The sequence below is a fragment of the Elephantulus edwardii genome, unplaced genomic scaffold, assembly GCF_000299155.1.
Source record: "Elephantulus edwardii isolate Elephantulus edwardi_28Jun2011 unplaced genomic scaffold, EleEdw1.0 scaffold00149, whole genome shotgun sequence".
Lineage (NCBI taxonomy): Eukaryota > Metazoa > Chordata > Mammalia > Macroscelidea > Macroscelididae > Elephantulus > Elephantulus edwardii.
Window position 1 is genome coordinate 4,179,963 of NW_006399899.1, and position 27,898 is coordinate 4,207,860.

Sequence of the window (27,898 nt, forward strand, 5' to 3'; positions counted from 1 at the left end):
AAATGGGTAACCCTGGAAGACATTATACTGAGTGAAGTATCTCAGTCACAAAAGGACAGATACTGCATGGTGCCACTGTTGTAAAACAGGACTGACCTTGAGGTTGGGGGGAGACTGAGAAAGATGGGTTCAATAATGTATACTACATTGAAACAGATGAGGGAGAGAATTGTTTAAAAGGGATATGTGATTAGGTATTTTTGTCATGACATAAGTCCAGAGGGAAGGCTGCATAGTGGAGTGGACCTCGGGGAGGGTTTGTAAAACAATGAAAGATTTTTTTTTTTACTTTTCCAAGAGGTAGTGTACTGGCGGGGGGGAGGGAGAGGGTTGGGAGGGGAGAGAAGTGCAACAATGAATGAATGGAAATCCAAAGTCTCTGTAAATTTTCATTGAAATGAATAATAATAGAAAAAGAAAATACTTAAAAAAAAGATATTTGAACTCAACTCTAGCACTTATACACATCAGAACCTATGAGGGTATTTGATGACAGATGGGTGAACTCAGTTACCACATAGTCTCTAGTTGGAAGGTGCTGTTGAGTCAGTTTCAACTCACAGTGACCCCATGTAACAGGGCAGAAGTGCCTCACAGGGTTTTCTCAGCCACAGTCTTTACAGAAGCAGTTCCCCTTGGAGCCCCAGGAAGGGCTGGAACTGATAACCATTCAGTTAGGAGCCAAGTTCTCAGCTGTTCCTTGTCTTATCACTGTGGTATAATTTTGGGATTTTTTTTCTTTCTCAATCTCATGAAGCTTTTGCTATTATATGTTTGTGTTATTGTGCAGAAATGGTCTGGGACAATACACATCAGACTGTTAACATTAGTTCCTACAATGAAGATGGAAATGGAGGGAAATGGGGAAGGAATGGTGGGAAATGCAAAAAAGCCGGTAGTAATTGTCTTGATGGGATGACACTATGGGTGGCTCTTTCCACATTCTTTAAGTATTGGCTCTGATTTAGCCTTGTTGTTGTGTACTGCTGAGTCAGAACCGATCCATAGCTGACCCCTCTGGTGGGTTTTCAGAGGCAGTTAATCACACAGGAGGAGAATGCCCATCCTTCTTTCACGGATCAGCTGGTGGCCTTGAACTAAGTGCTTCTGAGATTGCAGCACAGCTTCTTGTCACTAGGCTGCAAGAGTTCCCTTGACTTAGCCTATGCCCTTATTATTCTCTCTCAACTAAAAGAGTACTATCTACTTCTCCCTTAGGACTGAGCTCATCTGGAATGTTCTCTAGGGAGTCTTCTCTGCTCTCCCTCTGCGCTGTAGTGCCAGCCTGTATATTCCACAGTCTCACATGTCCCCCACCAATGTCAGCAGCCAGGAAAGTCTATTTATTTCCAGAGTAGCCCAGCACTTGGGGCAGCATCCAGCAGAATGATTTCCCTCACTACAGTTGAGGATTTGAATATAAATGACTTTGATAAGCCCTGACAAACAGAAGAAAAGCAGGAGCAGAAACCCCAAGAAGTAAAATAACCCCAGCAAGAAATAATACTGGGTAAAAGTCCCTGCATCACTCGTGGTAGGTGTGGAAGGAAATGGAAATTGTGAGAGAGAAGATAGAGGAAGACAGATAGACAGATAAACAGGTATCTGCTGTAGAGCTGCCTCTGACTCCTGGTGCCCGCAGGAAGTGCAGGCCAGTCCCTCATCCTCTTCCTGACTCCTAACATCTTCACACCCAGCACGGCAGCTCCAGCACTAACTCCTGCCACCAAAGGCTTCTGTCATGGGCCCTTTACTTTCTCCAAACATGATGCCATCCTCTAGTGACGGACTGATCCCCTGTGATGATGTGTCCAAAACAAGCAGGCTGAACAAAATTCAGTCGTCATTGTTGGGTTTTCACTGGCCAATTTTCAGAAGTCGATTTCTAGGTCTTTCTTCCTAGTCTGTCTTAGTCTAGATGCTCTTTCTATTCACCATGGATGACCCTACTGGTATTTGAAATACTAGTGCACTGTTTCTTATACCACAGGGACATGTAAGCCACTAAAATGTGGCACACTGGAGGACAGATGATAGAAGAAAGGGGGACTGATGCCTGACAGGGCAGTGAGAGAGTGATCTGTTGAATGTAAAGTGGGAGAGGGCAATATAGACGTTCCTGGAGGCAGTCGTCATCACCAGGACTGTTGTTGTTAGGTGTTGCTGAGTCGAGTATGACTCAGCAACTCTATGAACAAAAGATCTGAATCCTGTTCTCTCCTGCGCCATCTTCATACTTCCTGACACACAAAAGCCCACTGCAGCAGTCATCATGTCAATCCACCTGGTTGAGGGTCTTTCTCTACCTCTCCGAGCCTCTGCCCTTCCCAGCATCATGTCCTTCTCTGAGGAATAGTGCCTCCTAGCAACACGCCCAAAGTATGTGAGGCGAAGCCTCATCATTCTTGCCTCCAAAGAGCACTCTGGCCGCACCATCTCCAAGATGTATCTATCCATTCTCTTGGCTGTCCACAGGATGTTCAGTGCTCTTCTCCAACCCCACAGCTCAAAGGCATCAATTCTCTTCCTGTCATCCTTACTGTCCAGCTCTCAGATGCACAGCAAGTGACAGGGAAGACTATGGCCTGCATCAGATGCACCTTTGTCCTTATTACCAGAACTCTGGTGTCAAATTGCAGGTCAGCAGCAATAAGCCCACAGTAGAGTGAACACCTTTGGTCCTCGTCTCATTTGCAGAGGTCTCTACCATGAGTTAAAGGGTCCAGTAATGTCCATGTACCTCCAAAAACCAGTCACTGCCAACCACTTCTCTGCAGACACCTGCTTCAAACCTCTTGTTGGCCGATGACCTGATGAATGTGCTGTGAACAGAATTATACCAGAGCCTTTAAGTTCTGTATCTCAATTCCAGGCAGCCCAGGAGTCATCCAAAGACAGTAACCCTTTCCATATGCTGCTCTTCTGGAGAATCCCTACTGTTGGAAAACAGGGAAGGGAATGGGAAGAAATGAATGAAAGAGGAACTCTCCTGGTTTTTCTATTAAAGACATCACAGCCAGGCAGTGAGACCTGGTGGCAGGTCTGCAGGCCTGTGCCCTCACCTCTCCCACAAGTGCTAAAGAACCTCCATGTCATCCTAATCTTCGAGCAAAGCTCACTCATTCAAAGAGCTCTGGGGACTCTGGCAGTGCTCTGTTTGTAAGCAGGACCAGGATTATCCTGGTGTCTGTGCCTCCCTCCTCTCCAGATCTCCCCACTACCTGCTCGAAGCTCTGGATCTTACTGCATGAATTCATCTGCTCCAATTGTATCTCCTACTCAGGTCCTGACCTTTAGCAGAGTTACAATTAGTTGCCCTGAGGGTACAGAAGGAGATTCATTTCAGAGAAAAATACCTTGTGCTAGGCAGTCCTGATCTAGCTTGTAGTTGGCATCTGTAAGTTTCAACTTTGAGAACTGCCTCCTCTAACGTGGCCCGGAGAAATCAGTTGTACACAATGACCCATATGTGTTGCACTTTAGACCAGCTTCTCCATAATTCTGAGATTGTTTCCCTCAAACCTCATTTTTTCTTTTTTTAAAAAAAAATCACTGCTGAGTAAGTTTTCTTCCAAAGCCGCCTTGAGAATTTCTTCCTGAAACAAGAATAATGATTGCTTTTCTGAGAAGAAGATGAAGAAGAAAAAAGCAAGTCGCAAAACCTGACAGTTAAATTGCAAGCTGAGGGGTGTGAGATAAGAGGTCTCTGGGCACCATTCTTGATTCAGAAGAGCCTTGGCTCTCATTCTCTTCTGTGAAATGGGACAGTATTTGTTCTAGTCTCTATCTTTTTAGGACTTGGCAATATCGCCATACTGGATTAATATTTTTGCTCCATGTAGAAATGGATGCGTTTGGAGGATGCTGTTCTTGTAAAATGGAGATACTTTTCATTGTCAAAATTGTTATACTCTCTCTTTTTTTAGGTCACGCTTTTATCTTGGTCACGGAATACAACATCGAAGAGATGGGATACAAGAGGAGCAAACTATTGTACATCAGGTCTGGTCAGGTTTGATAATAAGTTCTTTTGTAGTGAGAAGTTTGCTCTTAAATACAATGGAAATGTAATTTACTGAGAGGTGCCCTTGGGACGGGGTAGGAAGGAGGCATGCTGTCGATGCAGCTCTCAGCAGTGAAGATGCAGAGGGCCATGTGTGTGGTGGAAGCCCAGAGACTGAGCTCTGTCCTCCCTCTCTGCGAGCAGCTAGCTAGGTGTCCAGGCCTTGAATTTCCTATCTGTAAAATGGAAAGATCAAGCCACTGTGGGTGGCATGCATTATTAAGCAATAGAATTCCTTCTAGGAAATACCTTTCTGGAAACCAAATACAAGCCATGGTGAGAGGCACTGTGTCTGCCTTGGAGGTTCTCCTCACAGAGCTGGAGGCTCTATTGTTCCAAGGTGAAAACCATTGCCCTTACTTCTAACCTAACACTTGGTTTATTCTAACTTCTCAAGACCTAATGTCCTGTGATGCTTAGAGAAGGATTCTGGCAGCTGACACTTCAGCTTATACGGGATCTGAATGTGAAACACAAGGATGGAGACAAGCTCCTGCCACAGAGGGGAATGCTGCGTCACCTCTACAGGAATGTTCAACTCTTGGGCTGAAGGTAACCCTGTTGCCAGTGATGGTTTTGTATGTATATCCTTGCACCCTCCTTTCTTCTCTCCATCATTCATCACTCATTCACAAATTTCACAAACATTTATTAAGCACATAGTTTTAGACAAGAGTCTAGTGGGAAAGACAGTGAATAGGTCATCACATAGGCATGTAATCTCACACAGAGACTAGGGAAGCATGGTGATGAGGGGCGACCAAACCGAAGACGGGACAAAGGAGGCAGCTGGGGAAGAACTGGGAAGAGGATGTGTTCAGGCAGAGGAAATGGCCTGTAAAGACGACGTGGTGATGACCAGGTGGAAGGACAGGGTGTGGTGTGCTCAAGGAAAGAGGGGGTCTGCTGTGGTTAGTACACTGGGAGAGGGAGAAAGTGAGTGTACTCTTCACCTCTGAGCCCTCAAGAAAGAACACAGCAACGCAGCAGGGCACCTGCTCGGTTTAGGCAGCTAAACCATGGGCCCTACAGGGAAGAGGCTTTTTATGCTGCAGCAAAACACATGGAAATAAATTCGTCACTTGAGTAATCTCATTTTCCCCCTTTCTACTGCCTGGCTGGATGCCCCTGGCCTGCAGGTGGCAGGTCCAACTGGGAGAAGATTGAGGCCAGAAAAGGAGATTGGGAAAGTAAAGCAGAGAAAGGGAGAAATGACAGAGGCAAAGTTGGGTACTGGGAGGTTTTGTCACTTGCAGGCAGTTAGAGGCTTTCACTGTGCCATTTACTGGCTGTGTGACTCTGAGTAAATCCCTGAGCCCTCAAGCTCCTTGAATGAGACCCAGGGACCCTACAGACTCCCTTGGAGGTTATCAAGAATAAGTGATAAGCCTGGCATATAAAATTGGCCCCTAAATAGTGGCTGCTAAAAGATGTTGTTTAGGTCAAAAAGGAGACAACAGCCCCTTTGATTAGCACTTTACCATTTCCAGAGTACTTCCACAGAAGCACAGAAACAAGGAGATTGTATGTGCACACCCAAGTCTGTTCACCCCGCCTCCTTCCTCTTGCAAACAAACCATAAACAAACACTTAAAAAACAAAGAAACAAAGCAACTAAAGTATTTATGTTTACTCCGTGCCATGCACTGTGGTGAGCACTGACTGTCACAGCCATAGCAGAGGAAGGTGCTGCTGTAACTGGCAAATGTAGCAATGAAAGGTTAAGCGACAAGGTCAAGGTCAAGGTCATAGAGGTAGTCAGTGAGCAGTTTACTTCCTAGTGCCAGGAGCAAATGCAAGACTAGCACCATGCTGCCTGGTGGAGAGGTGAGCCACAGTACGGCCATTCTTGCAGTCAGAGGGGGAAACACTTCCTGGACACAAGTAAATCTCCTAGAAGGAACTAGGTTCTATTGTAGCATGGCCAAAGTACTGAGAGAGCAGAGGAAATGAACTCTGATTGTTCATTTATCAAACATATATTAAACACTGTGGTGCAATGACATGCTTTTACATGGCTTCTTTAGTCACAGTCTTGTAACACTCACAAAATGCCTGGCCGGGCTGAAGAAGACGGAAGAAGAATTGGTGATTTTGAATTATGGTATTGGTGAAGAATATTGACGATACCAAACAAACAAATCTATCTTAGAAGAAGTATGTCTTGGATGCTCTTTAGATGAGAGGATGGCGAGAATTTGCCTCATGTACTTCAGACATGGTTATCAGCAGGAACCATTATCTGGGGAAGAGCGTCAAGCTTGGCAAAGCAGAAGGCCGGGGGGAAAGAGGAAGGCCCTCAACAAGATGGAATGACACAATGGTTGTGATGGTGGGTGTAAACGTCACCCTGATTGTGAGGGTGGCTTTGGACGAGGCAGGGTTTCATTCTGTTGCACGCACCCTCATAATGAGCTGGAACTTACTTGAGGATATCCAATAATAAAACTACCAAAGCAGTTCCTTCTAAGAACTTTTGTTTACTGTTTGCTTCAAAACAATAATACTTGCTTTCACTTTGCCAACATGTGTGTCCCACTGTCTGGCGTGATTACAGATGAACAGAGCACCCACGGAGTGGCTGATGTCCGTGCATCTAGGTGCTTCATTCTGAGCAATCTAATGGGTGCCGGGAGGTAAGAGGCACAGATCATCTGCATGTGCAATGCAGACCGACTGGAATGCAGCCATCTGGAATATACCTAGAGGAGTCCTTGGCTGATGCAAATAGAAACAGTGCCACTAACTGAAAGGCTGGAAGTGGAAATCTACCCAGAAAGACCTGGAGACCCACGGCCAAAAAACAAGCCACTGAAAAGGCTGTGGAGCATAGTTCTATTCTGATGCACGTCGGGCTGCCATGAGATGGAGTTGATGGCAGCTAGGAGAAGGAGGTGGGAATCACTGGTTAAAAAGACACACGTAGTCATTGTTCATGGACCATATGGTTTAGCATAGGAAACGCGCTGGCAACTACTTGTTTACACAAATAAGTACTTTAATTGCACCTGTGTAAGTATTGTGCACCGTGGAGTCAGAACTGACTCACAGCAGGTCTCAGAAGATTTAAAAGATTGCCCATCTTTCTTCCAAGGAGCAGCTGACAGATTAGAACCTCTGAGTTGGCAGTGCTACTCCATACTCACTAAGGGGTCAGAACTCCTTGTGCTAAGGAGGGGAAAAAAAAGGTTGCTGGAGAATACATCAAGGGTGAAATAAGACTTTATAGAGGTCTAGAAATGGTAAGAATGGGATTCTTCTGTAAATGCTTGTGTGTGGACACACACACACACAGACAGACTCCTGTACCGAAGACATGTAATTAAGAGCGTACTATTAAAATAGGGCGGCAGGTAGGTGAGCTGCTGCTGAACGTGTCAGCTTTAATTATTCTGGAGTGCACCTGGACTCCTCTTTCCTGCTTATTAGTGCTTCTGTAAGAAGGTAAGCAGAGGAAAGGGCTTCTCTTGATTTTGTTCTTTGCCTGATGAAAGCTTTGGTGCAAAGAATAAGCTTGAGACCACTGGCTGGAGCACAATTTATTTTTAAATATCTTTTTTTCCAGCCCCATCTCTGTGTCTCTTAAGCCCAGGACTCACAGCTAACAGACTCTGCAGGGTGGGCTAGTGGTTCATTAGGATCACATGTTTGGGACCAGACAGAGTTGGCCACCGTGTCACTACTTAAGAGCTATCAGAATGCAGGCACCTCTCTGGGCCTCGGTTTCCTCATGTAAATGTCACAGCAGATACTGCATGGGCTCACATGACACCTGGTCTCATCTACCTTTCCTACCTCTACTCAAGAGACCCAAACACAAACATTCATTTGTGATAAACAGGTATGGTCAGATGTTAGAGCTCCAGCCACATGTCTTTGGTGAGATTTTTCTGAAAAAGACGACAAGCCTTGATAGAGAAAGCTCTGTGCCTTTTGCTGTTCTGCCTTCTTCCTGTCTGCCTGAAAGGCAGGCTTTTCAAAGGTACAGCATTTGTGACCATGAAGATGAAGGAAGAGGAGTAAGGAAGCCTACTTCTTTGACAACAGTCTTCTAGTCCTGGCCTTCTTGGTAAGTAGTTGGTGTTGCTGTGTGCCACTGAGTTGGAACTGACCCACAGCTGATCCTCCAGCGGGTTTTCAGAGGCAGCAAATCACATGGGAGGAGATTGCCCATCCTTCTCCCGAGGAGCAGCTTTCTCCAGAGCTGATGGATTTGAATCGCGTGCCTTTAAGACTGCAGTGCAGCTTCTTACCACTAGGCCACCAGAGCTTCCTACTTCAAGCCATCAACACATCAGATCAACCTCTTATTTGTCTGACCTACTCTTTATCAAGGTTTTTTTTTTAATTTGCAATTTAGTACATTTCTAAATTGCTACAAATGGGACTAAAAATAGAATTGAGTAGGCTGTGAGGATTAAATGAGCTAACATGTGCATAGTGTGAACTCCATGGCCCAGCACAGAGCAAGCATTCAATAAACACCTAGTACACATGCTGACAGTGGTGAAGAAAGATGAGGGGAACAGGAAGCCTGGCACCCCTTTTGGTGAGTCCCTGGAAGTGTGGGTGCAGGAAGCTGGGCAGGGTCGGGGGCCAGCGGTCCTACCTCGATCACTGAAGTCGTCCACCAGCACAATCTCGGCCACCAGCTCAGGCGGTGAGCGGTTCAGCACACTGTGCACTGTGCGGAGCAGGGAGGACCAGCCCTCGTTGTGGAAGGGGATGATGATGCTCGTGTTGGGGAGCGTCTCCAGGTAGCGTTTGCTGTTGCAGCTGGAAGGAAACAAGAAAGAGGAGAGGACGGGTTCAGCTCTCATCTTGTCAGGAGAACTCGGACATACAGCTAAAGGCAAATTCCACATCCTTGCATGGTTTGAGGGAGTGAAAGCTGGTGACAGCTCTGTTGTTTCAGAGCATTCTCTTGTACTTGTCATCCTGGAATTCGGCCTCTGGCCCCTGCATGCACAGTACAGAGTCGTGTGTGTATACAAGACACCTTGTTGCCCATCTCACTGTGTATGTGAGTGGTCACAATCGGAGTGTTTACAGCACTGATGGTGCAGAGGTCGGTGCTGACTGCTATAAACACTCTGTCTTACTTAAGCCTCGTGTTTTCCTATGGAGACAGTCCTTCAGGTCTCTCTCCAAACCACACACTTCCTTGCCCTTCCTGGCTCTGCCTGAAGACAGCACGTTTTCTCCTCTGCTCTCCAAGTTCATAATAGAATGAGGATGAGAGGCCCTGCCCCTGGGCGGAAGGACTGTAACACCCCCGAAATCAACACAGTTTCTTAACAAAATATTTAGTTGCTGTTCAAATTCCTTTGACTTTCACATTGTTAAAAATAATTGGGTGGTTTAAATCTTATAAGACCTAAAATAAGATCCAATACTGTATTTGGGGGAGGTCTCCTAAGTCTTTTATATACATAAGTTGTCCTCCCTCTGCCCTCTCAATCCCATCTACTTTATAATTTATTTGAAGAAACTAGATCATTTGTCCTATATAATTTCTCATAGTCTGAGTTTTGCTCATTTCAACTCTAGACTCTTTCAGTGTGCTCCTATGCTCACCCCGCCTCCGCCAAGCATTTTTCCTCTTAAAAATAACAACATCATTGCCACTGAGTCAGAACCAGCCCAGAAATGCACCCCCCAGTGGGTTTTCAGATGCTGCAAATTGCAAAAGAGAATGCCCATCATTCTCCCAGGGAGCAACAAGTGGATTTAAGCTCCAGCCTTCAGGTTGGCTGCGTAACTCTTTACCCACTAGGTCACCAGAGCTCCCTCTGGTGTTGCTTTAAGCTCGATATTGAAGCTTGGTTGGCTTCAAGTAGACATTCTGGCAATCTCTACCTAGTGTCCTAGTGTGCAGCCTCTTTGAGACTCATAACGTTCATTTGCCTTTTGTGCGTGCTTGTGTGTGTGTGTGATGTGTGTTATCAAGTCAATTCTCACTCAGGGTAACTTGATAAGACAGATTGGCTCCTATAGGGGGTTTTATAAATTTCTTTTTTAAGATTCATTCACTGTTGCACATTTTCTTTCCTCTCCCTCCTTTTCCCTCCCCCAGTCCACTTTGCAATGCACCACTTATTCCAGACTGTCCTACATATAATGCCTAATTACATAATCCCTTTAAAGATCTCTCCCTCATCTATTCCAACGCAGTGTTTATTATCTATCCCATAGGGTCTCCTCAGCTATAGTCCTTACAGGAGCAGATCATCAAATTGCTTCTCTGGTAGAGCCACCTGTAGGTCTGAACCACCGATATTTCAATTTGCCGCTGAATGCTTAATGTTTGCACCACTAGGGCCCCTTCTCTGATGATTAATGTCTAAATTCCTTTGTTTTATCACAGTCTGCAAAATAGTGATATTCTGATTCTAAATCTCCTTCTTCATTTATTAACTGTAACACTTCCAAAAAGAAAAACCTTATCCCATTAACTACTGAGCTACAGGAAAGGCAAGAACAGTTCTTAATTCTTGTCTACCAGATTTCAGAATAAGTTAATTATGCTTGCCAATTGACTCTGACACACAGGAACTATAGACAGAACTATCCCAAAGGGTTTTCTTGGCTGCAAGATTTTTCCAATTTTATTTATTTAAAAAAATTACTGTGATTTAAAGTTTACAAAGTTAATTAACTTTTCATTCAACCATTCATACATGTTTTGCTCCTTAACATTAGTTTTAATACTCAAAATGCTGACACACTTTTCCTATCTCTTCTCCATAATTCTAGTTTCCATTTGTTGTTTTCATATTCTGTAGATTCAGAACTGACTCATGGCTGACCCTCCAGTGTGTTTTTGGAGACTACAAATTAGATGGGAGGAGATTACCCATCTTTCTCTCTCAGAGCAGCTGGTGGATCTGAACCACATGCCTTTGGGTTGGCAGTACAACTTTGAATTTGATTCAAAATTCAAAATTCTGAATTCTGCCCTGTCCTGAGCCAGTCTCACTAATTCTCACACACCAACCCCCATTGCCCCAGTCACTGTATCAATCCATCTCATCTGGGGTCTCCCTCTCCTGCACTGTCCCTCCACCCTAATAAATATGATGTCCTTCTCCAAGGACCAGTCTCTCCTGGCCACATGCCGAAAGTATGAGATGAAGCTTAAAAATCCTAGCCTCCAAGGAGAAAACTTGGTTTCAGCCTCTCTAAGATAGACTTATTTATTTTCTTGGCAGTCCATGGTATGTTCAAGACTCTTCTCTAGCACCACAACTCGAAGGCTGTTGTGTGGCAGTACAACTTCGGGTTCACAGTACAACTCCTTACTCTGGGCCACTAGAGTCTTTCTCTACCTCTCTGTGCCTTCCCATTCTTTAATGATGTCATGCTGATCATGCACAAAATTGGGACTGGATTCCCTGGAACAAAATATCAAACTCAAAGCTCACTGCTAACCAGTTGGAGCTGACTCAAAGCTGACCATCCAATGGGTTTATGCAGCTGTAAAGCTTTACATATTTCTTCCCATATTTCTCCTGTGGAGGTGGTGAACTAGGGGAGTGTGTTTTGCCCAGCTGGCTATACTCATCCTACCCATCTGTGTTCCTGCTTGTATACTGTTATTGTTAAGTGTCACTGGGTAGAGTACAATTCATAGTGACCCTGTGAAGAACAGATCTGAACCTTGTCTATCCTGTGCCATCCTCACAATCTCTGACCAGAGTCACTGTGTCAATCCATTGTGTCTTTTCAGTTGGCACATGACACTAGGGCTTCTAAACTGTCATTCACTCATTGCTGTCAAATCAGAGTCAACCTTTCTTTGGGCTTCTGCAGCTGCAAATCACACAAAAGGAGACTGCCCATCTTTCTCTGGAAGTTACTGGTGGGTCCAAACCACCAGAGTAGTTAGGCCTTTGGGCCAACAATGCAAATCCCAACAGACCTGGCCATCAGGGCTCCATAACTAGTCATCAGGAGGGGACATAACAGCAAGACACACTTAACAAGATGAGGATTTACAGGAATCACCTGGGCATAATTTAAAATGATAGATTCTGATTTGCTATATTAGTGGTTGTTGTTGTGTGCTGTTTAGCCAGAAATGACCCATAGCTGAACTTCCAACAGGTTTTCAGAGGCAATAAATTGCAAGGAGGAGATTTTCCATCCTCTTACAGAGCAGCTGGTGGATTAGAACCTGTGGCTTCGGGATCGCAGCATAGATTCTTATCACTAGACCACCAGATCTCCCTATATTTGCAATTGTTGATTACTTTTGAGTCAAGCATGACACATAGCAACCCTATGAACAAAAGGCCTGAAGCCCCTCTACAACTACTGACATTTATCAAAGTTCATAGAATTTCCGGAGGCTTGTTGTTTAGGAAGTGGATGCCACTCCTGTTTCCAAACCTATCATAGTATGTTATTGTTGTTATGTGGTGTTGAGTTGCCTGTGACGCATAGTAACCCTATATAAAACAGCTCTGAACCCTTCCCTGTTCTGAGCCAGTCTCACCAACTCTGACACACCAACCAACCCCCATTATCCCAGTTACTTTATCAGTCCATCTCATCTGGGGTCCTCCTCTCCTGTGCTGTCTGTCCACCCTTCCGAGCAGGATGTCCTTCTCCAAGGACCTTTCTTGGCCACATGCCCAATGTAAATGAGGCAGAACTTCAAAATCCTAGTCTCCAAGGAGAGACTTGATTTCACCCTCTCCAAGACAGACTTATTTGTTTTCTTGTTAGTCCATGGTGTGTTCAAGACTCTTCTCCAGCACCACAACTTGAAGGCACCTATTCTTCTTCTGTCACCCTTAGTCTTTGTCTAACTCTCTGAAACATAACAAGTACCCAAGAAGACCATGATTAGGCACACCATTGTATCTAGACTGACATCGTTGCTTTTCAGCACTCTGGAGAGGACCATGACAGCAGATTTTCCCAAGGCAATTTGTCTTTTGATTTCTTGACTGCTCGGGTAGAAATGAAAATTCTCAGCAAAGGGGTAAACAGGGATTAAGTCCTGACCTTCGGCAAGGCAATTTTCAGCTATCTAGGGAAATTCTCAGTAAGAAGCATTGCTGTGAGCTACCCATTGCACTTATTTCTAACTGCTGGAATGGGCACACTGACTCTGTTCACCATAATTAATCCTATACAGAGGGACGCCATGCTTGGGAGGGTGGAGGGAGAACACAAGAGAGGAAGACTCCTGATGAGATGAATTGATTCAGTGTCTGGGGTAATGGTGGTAGGTGTATCAGAGACAATAAGGTGGGCTCAAGACAGAGCAGGGTTCAGAGCTGTGGTACATCATGTCGCTATGAGTCACAGATGAGTCAATGGCACATAGCAACAACAACAACAAGAGGGTATTGTTATTATTCTCTCTGCATTAATATTAGAAACTAAAGGTACGGTGTAGTCTTCAATATAGACTGAAACTTAACATCAAGAAGACAACGATTCTCACCACTGGGACAATTGGCAGCACCATGATAGATGGAGAAGAGATTGAGGTTGTTTACAGTTACAGCTTGCTCAGCTCCACAATCAGCACTCTTGACACCAACAGTCAGGAAATCAAAAGACAAACTGCATTGGGAAAATCTGATGTCAGGGACTTCTCCAAAGTGTTAAAAAGCAACAATGCCAGTCTACAGACTAAGGTGCACCTAATCCACGCCATAGTTTTTGCAATTACTTGCTATGCATCAGAGAGCTGGACAATGACTAAGGATGAAAGAAAGAAGAATTGCTGCCTTCAAATTGTGGTGCTGGAGAAGAGTGCTGAACATACCATGGACTGCCAAGAAAACAAATAGGTCTTTCTTGGAGAGGTTGAAATCAAGTTTCTCTTTGGAGGCTAGGATTTTGAAGCTTCGTCTCACATACTTTGGACACATGGCCAGGAGAGACTGGTCCTTGGAGAAAGACATCATGCTTAGAAGGGTGGAGTGACAGTGCAGGAGAGGAAGCGCCTGGACAAGATGATACAGGGATGATATGGTGACCAGGGCAATGAGGGTTGGTGTGTCACAGTTAGTGAGACTGGCTCAGGGCAGGCCAGAATTCAGAGCTTCTGTACATAGGGTTGCTATGGGTCACAGGCAACTCAATGGCACCTAACAACAAACAGCAAGGTACAGTCAGAGACATCATGCTTGGGAAGGTGGCAGGGCAGTGAAAAAGAGGAGGACCCTTGACCAGGTGGGTTAACATGGTGACCATGGCAATGGGCTTGACTGTGTCAGAGATTGTGAGGATGGCACAAGACAGGTCAATCTTCAGATCAGTTGTTCATAGGGTTGCTATGAGTCTTAGTTGAATGCAACAAACAACAAGCTATAGAGAGGTTGAAGAAACTTGCCTGAGGTTACAAAACTAGAAAGAGGTAGGACCAAGATTTGAGCTGGGGTAGAGAGGCTTCTGAATCTACACCTGTAACTATTGTGCAGACACTTAGAAAACTTTCAAATCCACAATATCACAGCTGTCTGTAGAGACAGGGATGGCGGGGCCAACTATACAGATTTTATAAAAGACAGTAAGACTCAAGGCACAGCAGAACCCCTGCCTAGGCAAGAGTGTAACTCCAATGGTTGTTGTAGTGGTATACCGTAGAGTCACTGAGTGCCTTCAGGATTGCAGTGCAGCTTCTTGCCATTAGGCCATCAGAGCTCATCAGTGGGGCAGGTTCTGGGGATGAAGACTTGGACGCTTAGAGGAGGGGACATCACTCTGTTCATACCTAGTTTCTAGATGGGGACAATGGTCGACCATTTCTCAAGTTGTTGTTTTTGTTATGTGTCATCGAGTTGCTTGCAACCCTACATACAATAGCCCTAAACCCTGCTCTATCCAGTGCCAATCTTATTATCTCTGACACACCTACTCCCATTACCTTAATCACTGAATCCATCCATCTCATAGAGGGTCTTCCTCTCTTGCACTGTACCTCTACCCTCCCAAGCATAATGTCGCTCTCCAAGGACTGGTTCCTTCTTCCAACATGCCAAAAGCATGTCAGATGGAGCTTCAGAATCCTTGCCTCCAAGAAGCAGCCTGGTTTTACCCTCTCTAGGATGAACCTCTTTGTTCTCCTAGCAGTCCATGATATATTCAGTACTCTTCTCCAGCACCACAGATCAAAGGCATCAATTCTCCTTCTACCATCCCTAGTCATTATTCAGCTTTCTGATGTATAGCAAGTATTTGGAAAGACCATGGCCTGTATCAGGAAACCTTAGTCTCCAGACTCACATCGTTGCTCTTCAGCACTCTGGAGAGGTACCTGACAGCAGACTTTCCCAACTAAATTAATCTTTTAATTTCCTGGGTGCTGGTACCAAGAGTGTTGATTGTGGAGCCAAGCAAACTAAAGCTGTCAACAATCTCAATCTCTTCACTGTCTCATGATGCTGCCAATCGGCCCCAGTGGTGAGAATCTTTGTTTCCTTGATGTTGAATTTCAATCCATATTGAAGGCTATACTCCTTGACCTTCTGCAGCAAGCACTTCAAGTCCTCCTCAGTTTCAGCAAGCAGGCTTGTGTCATCTGCGTAACTCAAGTTGTTGATGAGTCAAGAAATATTCAAGATAATCCCATGAGGATAAAGGGAAATTCAGGGCATTCACCGCAGCAAAGGAATCACTGGGAACATGAAGACTAAGTAGTGGTGCTTGCTCTCTCCTCCTTACATAAAAACAAGATTCTTGGGATCTCAGGCTTCTCTCCTCCCTGTTCCCACCACACACACATCCTCTGCCTGGTTGGCTGCTTCTCAAATGTCTACCGCCCACCTTAAATGTTGCCTACTTAGAGAAGTCTTCGCAATTCAAGGTAAAGCTCTCCTAACAGTTTAACTCAATGATGGCCCAAAACTATGGTGGGCAGGCCAACTATGGCAGTCTGTTCTTGGGTAAAGCTAAATTAACTTAAAATCTTAAATACCTGTAAAGAGGAAACAAAATTAAAACAAAGAAGAAAAGGTAACAGAGACTCTGCTGATTCAAAAAGACTCAAATATTTACTATTATGGTAATCACCGGAAAAAGTTGGCCAAGTCATATTTCCTCTCCAAATGCTCTATTTTTTCTTCATCAAACGTAGAACACTTTCTAATTAAATATCTAATCTGAGTGATTACTTGTCTCTTTCCCTAGAATGTAAGCTCCATGTGAGAGGGATTTTGAAGTTTATTTAGCATAGCATAGTTTCCAGGTATGCAGACTATGATCGGTCAATGTTTATTTAATGAATGATCCCAGAGTTCAACTAGTTTTCTTAAAATACTCCGTGCTCTTTTCATTACATGCCTTTTTTGCTTTGCAGATGTAGGGGAGTGTAAAAAGTAGGTAGTAACTCTCTTAAAAGAAATGGTTTTTTGTCTCTTTGAAGGGTAAGGGACCAAGAAGGAGGGGGCATGCCAGATCAGGGAGAAGAGAGGATTCTCCAGGTCACAGAATATGGGCCTTGCAACCAGGCAGGCCCTGAGGAGCCCTGAGGAGCAGTCTACTTCGTATCTCCAGCTGGAAAGCAGTAACTGTGAGTAGCCATGGCTTCTGAAGATGCCCAACCCCTAATGCTCAGAATCTGTGAACTTGACCTTATGTGGCATTGAGGCATTAAGGTTAGAGACCTCAAAATGATTATTTTGGATCATCTGGGTGTAACTAATGTAAACACAAAACTCGAAGTCACTGTTGGAACGGACTCATTGCTGACCTGCCAGTGAGATTCCAAGGCTGTAATGCACATGACAGGAGATTGCCCATGTCTCCTGAGGCATTGTTGGTGGGGTAAAATTATCAGAGAAGCACCAATGTTATCAGCGAAACTCCCAATAGACTAGGCTGCCAGAGCGCTCTTAATGCAAATGCAAGGGTCTTTAAAATTGGAGATCCTTTCTAGCTGAGCCAGAGAGTTAAACCAGAAGAAGAAATAATGATTTTAAGTGTGAAAGGATTTAGTATTCACATGCTGGCTTTGAAGTTAGAGGAGGTCAACAAGCAAGGAATGTGGTGGCCTGTAGGAGCTGGGAGCAGCCCTCAGCCTATAGGCAGCAACAAAACAGCAATCTCAGTTACGGCACCAACGAATGACGAGAACAAGGAAACATTCCTCCTCCAAATCTGCAGGAAAACCCCACAGTCCTATGGATACCCTGGCCTAATTTGATGAGACTCATATTGGACTCTGGAACTTTAAGGTGTAAGTTGTTGTTGTTATTTATGTGCTGTCGAGTCACTTGTGACTCATAGCAACCCTATGTACAACAGCCCTAAACCCTGCTCCATCCTGTGCCAATCTCACTGCCTCTGACACACCCATCCCGATTACCCCAGTAACTGAATCAATCCACCTCATAAGGGTCTTCCCCTCCTGCGCTATACCTCCACCCTCCCAAGCATGATGTCCCTCTCCAAGGACCTGTCCCTCCTGGCAACATGCCCAAAATATGTCAGACGAAGCCGCAGAATCCTTGCCTCCAAGGAACAGCCTGGTTTAACCCTCTCCAGGATGAATCTGTTTGTTTTCTTGGCAGTCCAGGGTACATTCAATACTCATCTCCAGTACCATAGCTCAAAGGCATTAATTCTCCTTCTATCCTCCCTAGTCATTGTCCAACTCTCTGATGCATAACAAGTGATTGCAAAGACTGTATCAGATGCACCTTAGTCTCCAGAGTGACACCATTGCTCTTCAGAACCCTGGAGAGGTCCCTAACAGCAGACTTTCCCATCACAATATGTTTTTTGATTTCCTGATTACTGGTGCCAAGAGTGTTGACTGTGAAGCTAAGCAGACTAAAGTTGTTAACAATCTCAATCCCTTCACCATCCATCCTGATGCTGCTAATTGGTTCAGTGGTGAGAATCTTTGTCTTCTTGACATTGAGCCTCAATCCATACTAAAGGCTGCAGTCCTTGACCCTCTGCAGCAAGCATTTCAGGTCCTCCTCAGTTTCAGCAAGCAGGATTGTGTCATCTGCATAACACAGATTGTTAATAGACCTTCCACCAATCCTGACACCACACTTCTCCTCATAGAGCCCAGCCTCTCAGATAATCTGTTCTGCATACAGGTTAAAAAGGTATAGAGATAGGACACAGCCCTGGAGTATGCCTTTCCCAATTTTGAGCCATGCAGTGTTTCCTTGCTCTGTTCTGATGACTGCCTCTTGGTCCAAGTATAGGTTTCACATTAGAACGATCAAGTGTTCTGGAATTCCCATTCTTCTCAGAGTCAGCCACAGTTTGTTATGATCCACACAGTCAAACGCCTTTGCATAATCAATGAAACACAGATAGACATTCTTCTGGTATTCCCTGCTTTCAGCTAAGATCCACCTAACATCAGCGACAATATCCCTAGTGTAAGAGAGGAAAAAAAATTGTGTTGTTTTAAGATGCAAAAAAGCATAAGAAAGAAAAAAATTGTATTGTTTTAAGATGCAAAATAGTAATACTCTATGATGGCAATAGAAAACTAATACACCAGGTGTCATTCTTGTCTTGTACACTGAGCAAATCATTTGAGTAGCAGGATCCTATGAAGAAGAATGTGGCATCAGGAACAGAGGAAGACTCAGCAACAACCTGCTTATGCAGATGACACATGCTTGCTTACTGAAACTGAGGAGGACTTGAAGTGCTTGCCACAGAAGGTCAAACACAGCCAACTTTAATGTGGATTGCATCTCAACATCAAGAAAACAAAAATCCTCACCACTGGACTAATAGGCAACATCATGATAGATGGAGAAAAGACTGAATCTGTCAATGACTTCATTTCGTGGATCCACAATCAATACACTTGGTACCATCAGTCAGGAGATCAGGAGACACAATGCATTGGGAACGTCTGCAGTCAGGGACCTTTACAAATTATTGAGGTATAATGATGCAAGTTTAAGGACTAAGGGATGTCTGATTCAGGTTACAGTCTTTTCAATCACTTGCTATGCATCTGAGAGTTGGACACTGAATAAGGATGGCAGAGAAAAAGGAATGCTTTTGAACTGTAGTGCTAGAGAACAGTACTGAACATCCATTGACAAAAAGAACAGACAGGTCTTGGAGAAGGTGCAGCTAGAGTGCTCCTTGAAGGCAAGGATGGTGAAGCTTCATCTTACACATTGGCATGTTGCTAGGAGAGCATATTCCTTGGAAAAGGACACGATGGTCGGAAAGGTAGAGGGTTGGCGAAAGAGTGGTAGATCCTGTATGACTTGGACTGACACAGTGACTTCAGTAATGGGCTCAAGTGTGTCAGAGATAATGATGATGGTACAGGACAGGCCAAAGTTCACATCTGGTGTCCACAGAGCCACTGTGAATCATACTCAGCTTGATGATATATAACAAGAAGATTCGTGATGTCACTTTGCCCAGTATACAAATATTAATTATTTTTAAACAATTATAAATGCAAAGATTCCACACAAAAATGCTCATTTCCAGCTTTTCTGAAGACACTGGAAGCCCCGGCCATAATGAGCTCAGAGTCTCCTGCCTCAGCAGTGAATCATGGCACCAGTCCCCATCGGCAGGTGCTCGTGACCTCCCTCACGCCCCTCTGCCTTACCCTAGATCCGCTTCCTGCTTACAGGATTTACCAGAGCCCAGACTGAATTTGCGATTGCAGGGTGTGATGGAGCTGGCGACAGGGTGTGTGGCAACTTAAAGAGGAAGAAGTTTCTTAAGGAACATAATAGCATATGTGCATAGTAGCACCTGTCCTTTGCAGGCCCCTGTGATGTACTGTTGGATTGGTAAAACGGGCCAGGGTCTCTCTGCAGATGTATTTTGAAATGCACCTAAAAGGAAATGGATGATAAAGGACAGATCCACTGTGGGCTTCAGTTAATAAAAAAGAAAAAAAAAAGGCAAATGATGGATGGACAGAGAGCTAGCTACATAGGAATGAGCTAATATAAACAGACTTTAGCTGTAGAATCTAGTAGGTGGAGACATGGGTATTCACTGTAGAAGTATTTCAACTTCACGTTTGTGAGTTTCACAAAGAAATCCTGGGGAAAAAATGTGTCAAAGTCCACGGCTCCCTTTCCTACCTCAAATTCTACAGTTCTCCCTCTGCCAGAAGCTTCTGGGAAAGCTACGGGACAGCAGCCCACCCTCAGCCTGACCACCTAGACTTAGCCCTTCCAGGCCTGGCAAGAATGACCCTGTGGCATCTGGTGATGAACTCACTCCCAGCTGCGTGAAAGGATCCCACCCATCATTTGAGCAGGCCAGTTCTGAAGGGCAAGCTCATCTCTCTCTCTGGACCTTCCAGACTTCTTTCATGTCCCCTCGAGTGCTTCTATCTGGCTGCACTGTTTTTATCTAGTCCCCATGCAGTCCTCTCTGCCCCCTGCCCTTACCTCTCTCATCCCTTTGATCATTTCAGCCAGCCTTCACTGGGAACCTTCTCCAACTTCATTATGTCGGCCTTCACAAATAAATGAAAGCACCTCTTCTTAAAAAATACCTTTCCCTTAACTCAGCTGAGTCCTTTGCAGCCAAGAAAGAAGCAATATCTAGTTTTCTACAAAAGTTCCTGCCTTCCATCCAATTTCACAGGAGGCTCGTTCAATTGAAGCTAGGCTGGGGGTGGGGTAGTGAGCTTAATAAATTGCCTGGAGTCCATGCAGTAAAATACAATATAGCTATTACCCAGCGGAAAGCCGCTCCAGCACCCCAGAGTGGGGACCCCACAGCCTGCCAACAGATACACAACCGCCATCACGTATTAAGGGAAATAGGCGATGCTACAATAGACTAAATTTGCTACTAATTTAATTCTATCATAGAATTAAAGATTATTCAGAACTCAAAGAAAAGGCTCAATTTGGATCACAGCCCCAAAATTTCTTCTGCTTTTTAAATTTTTCTTGCCTGCACTCTTTTTTCTCCCCATCCACATGCATCCATCCATTAAATAAACACACACTGCACTCCAGCATTTGCCACAGACATCAGTCATTAGTGTGGTTCTGGCTTAGTAGAAGTTCTTTGTTTAAATGTGAAAATTATACGACATGCTCAAATTAATCTCTCCGGTCTCCAGTAGGGAACCTGGGAGGAAAGTATTTCCATACACCTGCCCACAGGCTGCCTTCATGTGGTGAACCACAGACAAGCCCTGCTTCCTCTCCTACAAGCACCTGGGATGGCAGGGAGGAAGGTAATAGGCTATCAATCACCCACCCTAGTGGCACCTCCATGATAGCCCCCATTTAGAGTCCATCAGCATGTTGTGTCTCAGATTGCCACACCGGGTGGTAGAATGTATCCAACTCTTTTGTTTATGGTCAACAAGGAGCCATCCTTTTGCCAGATGCTTTCTGACACCAGCTACAGAGCTGATGACTGGACAGGGTATCAGCAATGACTCCCACCTGGCTCATGGCGCAGTGAGACTGAAGGGTGACTTCCTTTCTCTTGCCTGTGATCCTGACCACTCCCCTGAAAAAGCAGGAAAACCAGGATGTGCATCACCATTTTCCCTGATGAAGAAAAGGGAACCCAGAAGGGGAAGTGACTTGGATTCAAGACTCAAACCTAGATATTATTTATTGAAAATATAATTTATGTTTTATTCCTCCTTGATGACAGAGGTTATAATTGCTCAGGATAAAACATTTGGAAAATACTCCTTGACCAGTTGCTACCCAATCAACTTTAAGTCATGGAGACTCTCTGAGTATGACGGTGGAACTGTGCTCCACACGATGTTTAGTGGCTTATTTTTCAGAAGTAGCGTGCCAGATCTTTCTTCCAGGGTGCTTCTGAGCAGACCTGAACCACCTCCAAGCTTCTAGCAGCCAAATACACTAAACGCTGCAGCACACATGAGGCTTAAAGGAAAAAGGGAATGCAGCAAACACCCTGCCTGATGCTGACAGCCAGGCATAAGCATCAAACACTAGGAGGATTTTCCTCTGTGCTCTTCTCTGAACAGGTATTTGGTCTACAGGAGAGCACACATCCAGCCCACCCTCCACCCCCACCTCACGCCACCCAAATGGCTCTCAAGCCTGGGTGGGTTCCCCGATGCTACAGTGCCTCCTGAGAAGCTTGAAAGAGAGGCAGGAGCAGGCAGAGCAATGAACTGGTCAGGATCAAAACGGCAATCCTGTGAAACTTCCAGCAACACGACATCAATTTTGATGTCCCGTTGGCTCAGTGTTTCTGACCCCAGATGGCACCGTAAGGGAGAAGGTATCTGTGGAGTTTAGAATCTCACAACTATGACCTGGGTGAAAGGCATTTTATCCTTTGCACACACACATTCACTGTCAACTCTGTTCACAGTCTGATCCAGCTCCAACCCTGAAAGGAAAAAGTTTAGTTAAAAAATGCACAGGAAGGGAACAAAAAGGCATGGCTTAGGCTGTTCATTGGTACATTATTTGAAATAGTGAAGGGAATGGAAAAGAAGTGAATGTCCAGCAGCAAAGGAAGATGAAACAAATGGAAGAAGATTCAAGTTACAGAATCCTGACAGTTAAAAAATAGGTAGAAGATAAAAATGGAAAATGTTTATTAAGGACTTTCAAAGGGCCAGGAGTGTTCTAAGTTCTTTATATGCCTTAAATAATTTAATTGTCACAATAGTTCTATGAGGTAGAGACTTTGTATTCCCAAATTCAGCAGAGTGGAGGAAACAAGGACAGAGAAGATAAGGAACTAGGCAGGGGGCTAACAGCTAGTAGGGGATGAGCCTGGATTTAATCCCACCATGCTCTTTACATATAACTATTTTTTTACAGGGAAGCTTTCTTAAGTCTATTAGTTGCATAAGCAAAAAGAAGGAAAATGGAGTGGGGGAAAAACACCACCCCACCCTCAAAAACGTGAATATGAAGTATGGGTCCAAGCATTTTGCCTGTCATACAACAATCCAAATCCCTGGACTTGTTTTTCCTGCTGTCAGTAAGGAGGCGGGGTTGGTGTGCCAGGCAGGCCTTAAGTGTCTGCTCTGAATTCCTTCTTCTTTTGCTAAAAGCATCCTGGCTCTCCCTGGGGAGTGTGTTGGTTATCAGGCAAATATGAAGAGGTAAAGGAGGGTCTGTGGCAAGAAGGAATGAACAAGTAGCCACCCAGAAGCAGGCAACTGCAAGGATAAAGGTCCCTTTGTATGTGAAGCTGCACTTCAGCACCCAACAGGCAAAACAAGGAAATGACAGTTCATTACCCAACAAGTCCTGCAAGGGCACATGCTTGAGGTCCATACACAGAGTTCACCCTGGTGCTGAGGAACAGGAGAATTAGAGATGGCAAACAGGCCTGTGCTCAGTCTTTAATAGGATCTAGGTGGAATACAAATTATTTTAAGGTTTTAGAAACTACTGGCTAACTTAAAGCAAACGGTAGAAAACTGTGGGGTCTGGAGATGTTAATGTGTAAGAATATATAATGTTTCTTATCTGAGTTTACAAAGGAGAACTTCAACTGGAGAAAGAGAATCCACAAGAGGAGTGACTATTTCAGATTTGTTACCTAGGATTTTGCATGGGGTGTGAACTGATTGGGAAGACAAGCAAGGCCAGCAAGAGCAACACGTCAGTCTGGAGACTAAGGTGTCCATGATCCAGGCCATGGTCTTCTCAACTGTTTATTATGTGTCAGAGAGCTGGACAATGACTAGGGATGACAGAAAGAGAATTGATGCCTTTGAGCTGTGGTGCTGGAGAAGAGTGTTGAATATACATGGACTGCTAGGAGAACAAACAGGTTCGTCCTGGAGAGAGTGAGACAAGGCTGCTCCATGGAGGCAAGGATTCTGAGGCTCTGTTTGGCATACTGTGGGCATGTTGCAAGGAGGGACCAGTCTTCAGAGAGGGACAGCATGCTTGGAAGTGTGGAGAGACAGAGAAAGAGAAGGAGACCATCGATGAGAAGGATTGACTCAGTGACTAGGGTAATAAGGGTAGGGGTGTCAGAGACAGTAAAGTTGGCACAAGATAGAGTAGCTTTCCAGGCTGTTGTACAGAGGGTCGCTATGAGTTGCAAGTGACTTGACAGCACATAACAATAACAACAACAACAATCAAAAGTTGAAGCTGAAGGGATGCTTGAGCAACAATGGAGTCTGACCTTCTTATGACAGTCATTCCCAATTCCATTTCTACCATCTTTAAACTTCCATTATGTTTGAGTGGCACTGACCCAGTCCAGCAGAGTATCACATCTCTCCAACTACAGTGATTGTTTCAGAGATATTATTGGCTGCTGTCTAGTCTATTCCAACAAATGATGACACCATGTGCAGAGAGTAGCACTGCTCCACAGGGTTTTCAAGGCTGTGAACTTTCAAAGGCAGATTATTGCCAGGCCTGTCTTCTGAGGCACCCCTGGTTAGGTTCTAATCACCAACTTTTTGGCTAGTTGTGTTCAGGTGCCATCAGGTAGGCCTCACCACTGTTGTAGCCATTGTGTCAATCCATTTTGTTTAGTCTGTCTCTTTTTGGCTGACCATCTATTTCATCAAGCATGGCATTCTTTCTGACATATCCCAACTACTACATACAAAACTCTTGCTATCTTCACTTCTCAGGTATATTCTGGATGAACTTTTTTCCAAAATGGATTTATTTGTTCATTTCACAGTCCACAGTATTTTATATATTCTTCTCCACTGCCACAATTAAAAGTCATCAATTCTTCAGTCTTCTTTATTCATCATCCAACTTTCACGCACATACAAGGCGAATGAAATGACCATGACTTCAGTCAGGTGCACCTTAATTTCTTGACTCTTCTCTGGTCATTGCCTGTAGATTCAATGCAAATGAAATATTTGACAATTTCAATACTTTCTCTACTTGTCACGAGGTTGCTTAGTGGCCCAGGTGTAAAGGTTTTTTTCTTTGTGCTGAGGTGTAATCCACATAGATGACGACAGTCTGCAGTCTTTAACAATAAGTTCTTCTCTTTGCCCTTTCAGCATGCAAGGTTGTGCCGTGTGTTTATCTATCACAGGCTGTAAACGAACACTCTCCCAATCTGAATGACAAAGTATTCTTTTTAAGCCATGCAGCATGCCCTTGTTCTGTTCAAAGGACTTCCTCTGTGTCTCCTTACAAGTTCTATGTAAGTATATAATAAGAGTCCTGGAATTACCATTCTTCACAATGTTATGCACAATTTGTTACAATTTACCCAGCTGAATTCCTTTGCATAGTCAATAAAACCCCAGTACATTATGTATAATATTGTGAAGAGCCCAGAGTTAGTGTCTCTGCTGGCATTATTTGGGAACCTTGATCCATTTATGCCCGAAGCAAAAGTCTACTTCTGGACTGTGTGACTATACTATAAGTACTAATCAAGTTACATGAGCAATGCATTTTCAAAAGTCAGTTTGAATTAGGTTTCTGCCACTAGCAACAAAAGAATTTTTGCCAGTATTAACTGGATAATCTCTAAGCACTTTCAGTAGAGTGAAGTTTTGTTGGACCCAGTCAAGACTTCTGAAGGGCAAAGAGGCAGAACCAGTTCTCAGGAGCCACTGCTAAAAAGGGAACAGGTTCTTTCTTCCATTGCAGGGGAACTTTGCTGGCTCACTGACTGGAAGAAAGTGATCTGGCCACAAAAGGTGCAGCAGGGGTGGGAGGCAGCAGAAGGAATGAGAGAGAAGTGAGCTCATTTGTGTCTGAGCAGCCCCACATTCAGTATTTCCTGAAGGATTCTGAGCTACCGGGACCAAGAGCAAATCTAATATAGTCGCCCTTAAGATACATTCTTGGGACTTAATGCTGAAACACTAGAATATAAAAGGGGAAAGAAGAGAGATCATAATGAAAGAAAATAATTAAAAAAAAAAATCTCTGACTCAACTCTGAAACAAGCGCATAACTTAAAAGGAACCTAGAAAGAACATTTAATTCCTTGGCATGGACACCATTCACAGACCTAGTTGCAGAGCAATTAAATTGGAAAAAACCCTTATATTGAATGTGGAAGGGTTACCATGAAGGCTCTGGAGCTGGGTTCCAATCTTGACTCTGTAGCAGTAAGACCCAAGGACTTACTGGGGTAGTAATATCATAAACATATCATGAAAATGTCATGAGAACTAGGCAAGATGTAAGATGTATATCAGCCAATATTCTAAAGATTAAATCCTTGTGCACATAAAAAACTTTTTTCCAACAGGGTGAAAATAAAACCTTCTGATTAGGAAAACACACTTGGCAATACCATCTCAGCCAAGAGTCTCACAACAAAGGTTTACAGAATCCTACAGGGCTTCAACAAGACTAATAACCCAATTACAAAATGGGCAAGAGACAGGAAAGACTTTTCACAGTGGAAGATGTTTGGATGACCAACAGACACATGAAGAAATGCTCACAATCACTGGCAATAAGAGAGATATAAATCAAAACCACAATGAGATAGCATCTCACACCAGTAGCAGTGACAAAGTTTAACAGGACAGCAAGCAATAAATGTTGGAGAGGATGTGGAGTGATAGGAACTCTCATATACTCTTGGTGGGACTGTAAAATGATACAACCATTCTGGAAGATAGTCTGGTGCTTCCTCAAACAGTTGTACATAGAAGTTTTTTATGACCCAGCTCTTCCACTCCTGGGAATATACCCCGAGAAAATGAGAACTAAGATACAGAGATTTGTACACCAATGTTCATAGCAGTGTTATTCACAATTGCAAGAATATGGAAACAGCCCAAATATCCAACCACAATTGAAAGAATTGAAAAACTATGGTACATTTACACAATGGAATACTAGAGAGCATGCAGGAGTAATGATCTTGAAAATTACTACATAACTTGGGAGAGGGTTTATGCTGAGTACTAACACAGTCTCATAAAGATAAATACTTAGGATCATTAATTTAAAAAACAGAAGCATAACTAGTAAAACATGTATGAGGATCCAAGGAGGGAAGGGGTGGGAATAGAGTGATGTGGGTGGGCAGGGGAAATCACAGGGTCACACAATTTGGTGGATGGAGGGAGGGATGTTGTAAAGGAAATGGGAAAGTTCCTCAGGGATCTAGAAAGATAGGGTAATGGTGAGCACAGTTCAATGGTGATTGATTTTGTAAAACAAAATGAATGAGAATGTATGAAACAATCTGCGTTATGCAGATGACACAACCCTGCTTGCTGAAACTGAGGAGGACCTGAAGCGCTTGCTGCAGAGGGTCAGGAACTGCAGTCTTCAATACGGATTGAGGCTCAATATCAAGAAAACAAAGATCTCACCACTGGGCCGATTGGCAGCATCATGATGGAGGGTGAAGAGACTGAGATTTTTCACAGCTTTAGTTTGCTTGGCTCCACAGTCAACACTCTTGGCACCAGCAGTCAGGAAATTAAAAAACATATTGCAATGGGAAAGTCTGCAGTTAGAGACCTCTCTAAAATGCTGAAGTGCAAGGATGTCAGTTTGGAGACTAAGGTGCGTCTGATACATGCCATGGTCTTTGCAATCACTTGCCATGCATGAGAGAGCTGGATGATGACTAGCGATGCTATAAGGAGAATTGATGCCTTTGAGCTGTGGTGTTGATGAAGAGTATTGAATATACCATGGCCTGCTAAGGAAATGAACAGGTTCGTCCTGGAGAGGGTGAAGCCAGGCTGTTCCTTGGAGGCAAGGATTCTGAAGCTTAGTCTGACATACTTTGGACATGCTGCAAGCAGGAACCAGTCCTTGGAGAGGGACGGCATGTTTGGGAGGGTGGAGAGACAGCGCAGGAGAGGAAAACCCTCGATAAGAGATGGATTAATTTAGTGACTGGGGTAATAATGGGGGCAGGTGTGTCGGAGATGGTGAGATTGGCACAGGATAGGGGAGAGTTTAG

General features: G+C 44.2%; 1 protein-coding gene across 1 annotated transcript in view; it reads right to left on the reverse strand.

The window, feature by feature from the left end:
• GALNT10 (UDP-N-acetyl-alpha-D-galactosamine:polypeptide N-acetylgalactosaminyltransferase 10 (GalNAc-T10)) overlaps nucleotides 1-27,898 on the reverse strand; it is a 369,161-nt gene that overhangs the window by 130,388 nt on the left and 210,875 nt on the right. The window contains exon 4 of the mRNA XM_006894736.1: nucleotides 8,673-8,839. Within this exon, the coding sequence (XP_006894798.1) occupies nucleotides 8,673-8,839 (167 nt within the window). The remainder of the gene's footprint in view (nucleotides 1-8,672; nucleotides 8,840-27,898) is intronic.